This window comes from Mandrillus leucophaeus, unplaced genomic scaffold, assembly GCF_000951045.1.
Source record: "Mandrillus leucophaeus isolate KB7577 unplaced genomic scaffold, Mleu.le_1.0 Scaffold139, whole genome shotgun sequence".
Classification (NCBI taxonomy): domain Eukaryota; kingdom Metazoa; phylum Chordata; class Mammalia; order Primates; family Cercopithecidae; genus Mandrillus; species Mandrillus leucophaeus.
In genome coordinates this window covers 2,717,495-2,724,167 of record NW_012101354.1, presented here as the reverse complement: position 1 = coordinate 2,724,167, position 6,673 = coordinate 2,717,495, and the positions used below count along the sequence as shown (strand labels likewise).

Here is a 6,673-nt window from a genome sequence, read left to right as displayed (position 1 = left end):
ACTATTGTTTAAAAAGGCACAAATTTCAAAAAATAAATAAATAAATAAATAAAAAGGCACAAATTTCATAGACAAGTCTTTATCTCCTTCTTTCTTAAAAAAGCACAGAAAATGGGGGAAAAAGTCTTCTATACTGCAGTCTAAATTATAGGTAGGAAAAATAAAAACCAAGTGACATGGGAGATTGGAGGTGAATTTTCAAATATCAGTAATTTACAGGATTTACAGGATTTTCATTAGCATTGTTGCCACGTTTTCTGTGATATGAACATTTAAATTGATAAGAATGGAATGTTCATATAACATTAGTTTTTCTTACTTGTATCCATTTAAAGATTCACATTTTCACTTTAATATATAACTTAAGACTTTTCTTTCAAAACACATCTAAAAATTAGTAAAATGCCTAAATGGAAGCTTTATTTACTTGGTAGAAAAGCTGAAAAAAATAAAAACATATTCTTCACAATTTCAGAGGTGACAAAAATCTCTTATATTTCAGTAGTTTCTGATCTCCCTTAAGGGATTTGAAAATTGTATATGATGTTGCATAATCTTAAGAAGATTAACGTTAAAGTGCTACTGGTCTATTTCAATTGTGTACTTCTTACAATATAATGAAAGAATTTATTTGGTAATCCTGAATCTATTGACCTCACAAACACTGGTCATTATTTTGGTGAAAATATTCATAAGCATTTTTAGTTACTGATTTCTAACAGTTGTTTCTTATTATCTTCCTGATTTTACAATTCCCCAAAGTAAAGGTGCGAAAAACAAACATCTACCCTCCTTTTCGACAAATGCCATGATAGAGGGGAGACTTGTGTGGTGTAAACACAAATGTAGACATTTGGAAGTTGATGGTTTTAAGATTCAATAAAAACTTGAAGGTTTTGGCTTCAAATCCCCACGCTAGTTTGTTTTAGTTCTACCGGATACATGTCCCCTACCCATTTCAAAGGACCCAGTCAACTCCGCTCTTGCCTGCAGTTTCAGCGTCGCGGGTGGCCCGCGCCCCGCCGGAGTTGGAGCTGGCAGAGTCCGATTGCTCAGAGCGCCGAGCCGGGGGTGGGGCAGGGGTACGCTTGCAGGTCCGGTGGTCACGCGGGCTGAGAGCCCCCACGGCCGACCCGCGCTGCAGACCCTCCTGGAGAACCTCAGGCCTCTCTTCAAAAACATCCCTAAAACGCGTTCCCTTTGTTCATTCATTCATGTTCAATTTCATATGCCCCTCTGTCTTGGGAAAACCAATTCGGGCCTCTGCAGCCTCAACACAGGGGCACTGTTCCCGCCTATTACTGACCCAGTGAAGCCGGGAAGACGAATCTCGACCACTGTTTCGCAGATACCGCGTGTGATTTATTAAATGCCGTCTCTCCGAGTCCCAAGTGGCCGGGAGCATTATGCCACCTCCCTTGCCCTCATCTCTCACTGCCATGCAAGAAAGCGTTAATGGCAAATAGGGACCATGGCCACGCTCCGTCGTTCCTGCTTCCAAGCAAACCTTGTGCCAGGTTCCTCATTTCGCGAGGCTCCACTCTCTTGGGCTTCAGGCTGCGGCTGGGCCTCCAGGACCAAAGGGCAATAGAGGTCTGAGAGTCCGGGCCTCAGGCATATGCAGGCCGCAGGTGGGAGGAGAATAGCGCCCGCGCGTGGCAACAGCCCAGGGCGTCTCAGCCGGATTTTTCCATCCCCGGGATAGGCTTGGTGCCCCGTACACTCCAGCGGAACTACAACTCCCAGCACCGTGGTTGCCCGGACTCCCGGAAGCCGAAGCCCGGCTGGGAGGAAGCAGCTGAGACCCCGCCAACAGACTGGGGGTTAATTTAGACAGAAAAGGGGGCGGGAAGAGCTGTGGGATACTTGTCAATTCGCCGCCATGAACGTGGTTTTTGCTGTGAAGCAGTACATTTCCAAAATGATAGAGGACAGCGGGCCTGGTATGAAAGTACTTCTCATGGATAAAGAGACGGTGAGTTTGCTTTTGCTCAGCATTTGTCAAGGAACCCTCTCAACCTTACAATAGCTGGTCCCATTCCACAGTAGGATTTAGCATTTAATTAAAGATATGAAAATAAGAGTCAGTTTGTGTGGAATTGAAAAGTTGTATAAAGCTTACCCGGTGGGTTTTTCAGTCTAAATGGCTCCAGCCACTGCCCAGAGACTACTTCTACCCGAAACAATTTATTGGAATCAGAAATCTTTTAATAAATGTCTCTGCCAATAAATCATTAATATGTTAGAGCACTTGGAAGACTTTGGGATGGGCCTACTGTTTCCACTCAACATTGCGTTTTAAAAGTAAAGCTGTTGGAGCTCAAGCTGAACTGACAGGTTATTTGTTGGCCACAGACCAGAAAACAAAATTCTTTAAGGTGATAGAAAAAAATATTTTTGGAAATGTATGGATTGTTCCAGTTCAAAGAGAGCATGTTTTTTCTTTGTTTTTTGTTTTTAACCTTGACACTTCAGCTGAAAGGAGAGAGCGTATTTTTCGTTCTTGTATGTTACCTACCTGTTTGGATGTTCAGTAAATGTTATTACGTATATTACTATTTAAGTTATCCAGCTAAGTATTAATGAAAAAAGAGGCTTAGATATGCTACTTGTTTTTATTATTCTAGACTAGCATACTTTTAGTTAATCCTTTGTTTTTACAGACTGGCATAGTGAGTATGGTATACACACAATCGGAGATTCTACAGAAAGAAGTGTACCTCTTTGAACGCATTGATTCTCAAAATCGAGAGATCATGAAACACCTGAAGGCAATTTGTTTTCTTCGACCTACAAAGGTACTGCATAAACTGAGTTTCCATCTGCCCAGGCAGATGCAGCACACTCTAATCTGAAAGCATTAAGAAGGCAAAATAAATTTGTATTTTCATAATTTGTGGCATCATAATTATCCTGGTTCATCAGTATTATAACCTTCATTTTTCTTGTTTTGTTTCCATATTTCAGTTGACCCCTTACAGCCAATTCTTCCTTCAAGATGTCTTTTAGGTTCACAGCTATTCCCATTGCCACTAATGAACTACTCTTAACAGAGACCCACATTACTTTATTCCTGGATTAACCTCCGTATCTGTCACATTGAACACCATCAACACTTAATTTCGTATACAGCTATGAGTGTCTTGAATCTTTACCACTTTATTCACATTTATGCTCAGAAACCTCTGGTGGTTTGATGTTATTTCCATGATTAAATCTATATTTAGCCCAGCAGTTAAAGCCCTCCTTTGTTGGTTTGATTTGCCCATATGTATCTAGCCTTCCTGTGTCCTAGGTCTGCTCCTCCTCTGTAGCCAGCTGGGCTACTGTTGGAATGAGCAATTTTACATGCTCATTCCTGTTCACTGTTTGGTTTTTTTTCTTCCACTAATTAAAAGTTATTTGGCCATTTGTCACTTTTTGTCCATCACCTTCTAAATCTAGCTTGAGTCTCTCCTTTAAAAATCCTTTCCTATTTTAATACTTTCTTTTTTTTTTTTTTTTTTTTGGAGTATCCCTGTGTTGCCCAGGCTGGAGTGCAGTGGCGCAATCTCAGGCCCACTGCAAGCTCCACCTCCCGGGTTCACGCTTCTCCTGCCTCAGCCTCCCGAGTAGCTGGGACTACGGGCGCCTGCCACCACGCCTGGCTAACTTTTTAGTATTTTTAGTAGAGATGGGGTTTCACTGTGTTAGCCAGGATAGTCTCGATCTCCTGACTTCATGATCCGCCCTCCTCGGCCTCCCAAAGTGCTGGGATTACAGGCGTGAGCCACCGCGCCTGGCTGTTATACTTTGTTGATTCATATTCATATTCTTCAACTCTAATGCACTTTATTATGCTTGTACATACGTACTTTCCAGAATGCAAATTTGATCATGGCACTCCTGCTTGAAATCCTTAAATGACTTCTCATTGCTTTTCTGATAAGGGCAAAAGTCCTTAATTGTAGCCTTCAAGGTGCAGCATGGTCTGGTTTCTACCATTTCTCCAGCCTCATTTCGAACCATTCCCCTTTTGCACTCTGCACCTTAATCACCTTAATCTTTCAATCCACTATATTCCCCTTGTTCTGTCATGCCACAGGACCTTTGCATAGGCTTCTTCTTCTGCCTGGAACTTCACTTCCTCAAGTAACCCTTCCCTGGTTTTGCTGACCAGGTCAAACCTGCCCCTTATGTGCATTTACAAAACCATCTTTATCTCCCTATTGCGTGTCATGGTTTGAACTTTTGTATGGTTTGGGTGATTACCAGCAGTAATCCATGAAAACAGATATGATATCTGTTTTTTCTCACCCTATATTCCCAATGCCTGTCACACAGTGGACACTCAATGAATAGTTGCTGAATTAATGAACACATGCTGTGTTATAATAGTTTCCAATTGTTTCATATTTGTAGCTCTTAGTCATGATATTTTGCTTCAAGAGGTACCTTAGAGATGATCTAGTTCATTATTTCCTAATTTTTTTATTAGAGAAACTCTTTGACTGCTATGTACTGTCTCTCAAACTCTTTTAAGAATCTTTCCTTTTGGCCGGGCATGGTGGCTCACACCTGTAATCCTAGCACTTTGGGAGGCCCAGGTGGGCAGATCACGCGGTCAGGAGATCGAGACCATCCTGGCCAACATGGTGAAACCCCGTCTCTACTGAAAATACACACACACACAAAAACAATTAGCCAGGTGTGGTGGCAGGCACCTGTAGTCCCAGCTACTAGGGAGGCTGAGGCAGGAGAATTGCTTGAACCAGGGAGTTGGAGGTTGCAGTGAGCTGAGATCACGCCACTGTAGTCCAGCCTGGCGGCAGAGCAAGACTCTGTCTCAAAAAATAATAATAATAATAATAATCTTTCCTTTTTCTTTCTATTATTTTGTATATTCTCTTTTGTCTTTTTCCACATTGTCTGAACTTTTAGGAATCTTTTAATTCAGTTTGTTATTTTTGCCTAGCATATTACGAGGAAGTAATTGAGGTTTAAAAGATATTTTAAATTTTTTTCTTAAGATTATATTATAAAGTTAATTTGAATGCATTTTTAAATCTAAATGACAATTTTTAAAACCTTTTCCCCATTAATAAGCAGTATACATTGCTTACATTTTTTTTTTAATTCTGTAAAGAAAGGTGATTTTTAAAACAAATTACTAAATATGTTTAGGGAACAATTTATATTGAAATTTAACCAGGTATTATAGTATCAAAAATCAATAAAACCTGCATTATAATCTTATGTAATCGGAATTCTTATATTTTGACCATATAAAAATCAACTTTTTTGTTTTAAACTTTTATACTTTATTTTAAATTAATGTAATTATAGAAAGATCTTAGCCTACTACTTGCAGATACTTCACAAACATTGTAGTTGTGCAGAGTCTTACATCCCAATAAATTAAAAGCCAAAGTGAATATAATTAACTATATTTTCTCTTGAATGTTAATTTTTAAAGGAATAGACACATTTGATGTTCTAGGTAAGAATTTTGATCAGGCCAGGCGCAGTGGCTCACACCTGTAATCCTAGCACTTGGGAGGCCAAGCCAGTAGATCAGTTGAGGTCAGGAGTTCAAGACCAGCCTGGCCAACATGGTGAAACCCTGTGTCTACTAAAATTACAAAAAATTAGCTGGGTGTGGTGGCACAAACCTGTAATCCCAGCTACTTGGGAGGCTGAGACAGGAGAATTGCTTGAACCTGGAAGATGGAGGTTGCACTGAACCGAGACTGTGCCATTGCCCTCCAGCCTGGGCGACAGAGTGAGACCTCATCTCAAAAAAAAAAAAAAAAAAAAAGAATTTTGAGCAAGTGAATACAATTTATAGACAAACAGCTCGATGTGAGTTTGCAGAATTATAATCAATTTTATGTTGTATTTCAACATCTGTGTCCTTTATATTCTTTATCTTAATTTGGCCAAAATGCAGTTGGTTAATATTTAATATTATACACATACTATTAAATAATATATGATTCCTGATCATTGTATTCATCTCTTTTGTCTCCAGCCCTTACCCACCAACATGTGCACAAAATTTATCTGTCTCCAGCCCTTATCCACCAACATATGCAACACTTAACCTAGACTTCAATATGCAGTAGATGCAGTAAATAAACAAATCAATGGGTAATGCTTATTACTTTTTTCCTTAAGCAACTCTTCTCATATTTTGTTCTCTTGTTCTTCATTTTCTAGGAGAATGTGGATTATATGATTCAGGAGCTCCGAAGACCCAAATACACCATATATTTCATTTGTAAGTATGTTAGTTCACTTTTTCAAACTCGTAACAATATCCCAGTTAGTGTGTTTCATTGAGCCCTTTATGTCACTAATAAGTTCATTGAATCTGTCACTATAAAGATCTCGTTTATTTAACGTCCTTCCAAAGTATTAAAAATCTGTTGACCTGCCGGGCATGGTGGCTCAAGCCTGTAATCCCAGCACTTTGGGAGGCCAAGGTGGGCGGATCACTGAGGTCAGGAGTTTGAGACCAGCCTGACCAACATGGTGAAACCCCATCTCTACTAAAAACACAAAATTAGCTGGGCATGGTGGCGCATGCCTATAATCCCAGCTACTTGGGAGGCTGAAGCAGGAGAATCGCTTGAACTGGAGAGGCGGAGATTGCAGTGAGCCGAGATTGTGCCATTGCACTCCAGCCTGGGCA

The 6,673-nt window shown here is 40.1% G+C and overlaps 1 protein-coding gene across 4 annotated transcripts in view; it reads left to right on the top strand.

Moving 5' to 3' along the window:
* The first annotated feature begins 1,179 nt into the window (after window positions 1-1,179).
* Window positions 1,180-6,673, top strand: part of VPS45 (vacuolar protein sorting 45 homolog (S. cerevisiae)) — an 85,172-nt gene continuing 79,678 nt past the window's right edge. For 2 of the 4 annotated variants that reach the window (XR_001005328.1, XM_011973637.1), the window contains exons 1-3: window positions 1,180-1,975; window positions 2,664-2,798; window positions 6,199-6,259. Coding sequence is in view for 3 of the 4 variants with exons in the window: in XM_011973637.1 (XP_011829027.1) it covers window positions 1,883-1,975; window positions 2,664-2,798; window positions 6,199-6,259 (289 nt within the window). In the remaining variant the exon portion in view is untranslated. Of the gene's footprint in view, window positions 1,976-2,643; window positions 2,799-6,198; window positions 6,260-6,673 lie in introns of all 4 variants that reach the window. The other 2 variants (XM_011973638.1, XM_011973639.1) reach the window with 2 other exon arrangements.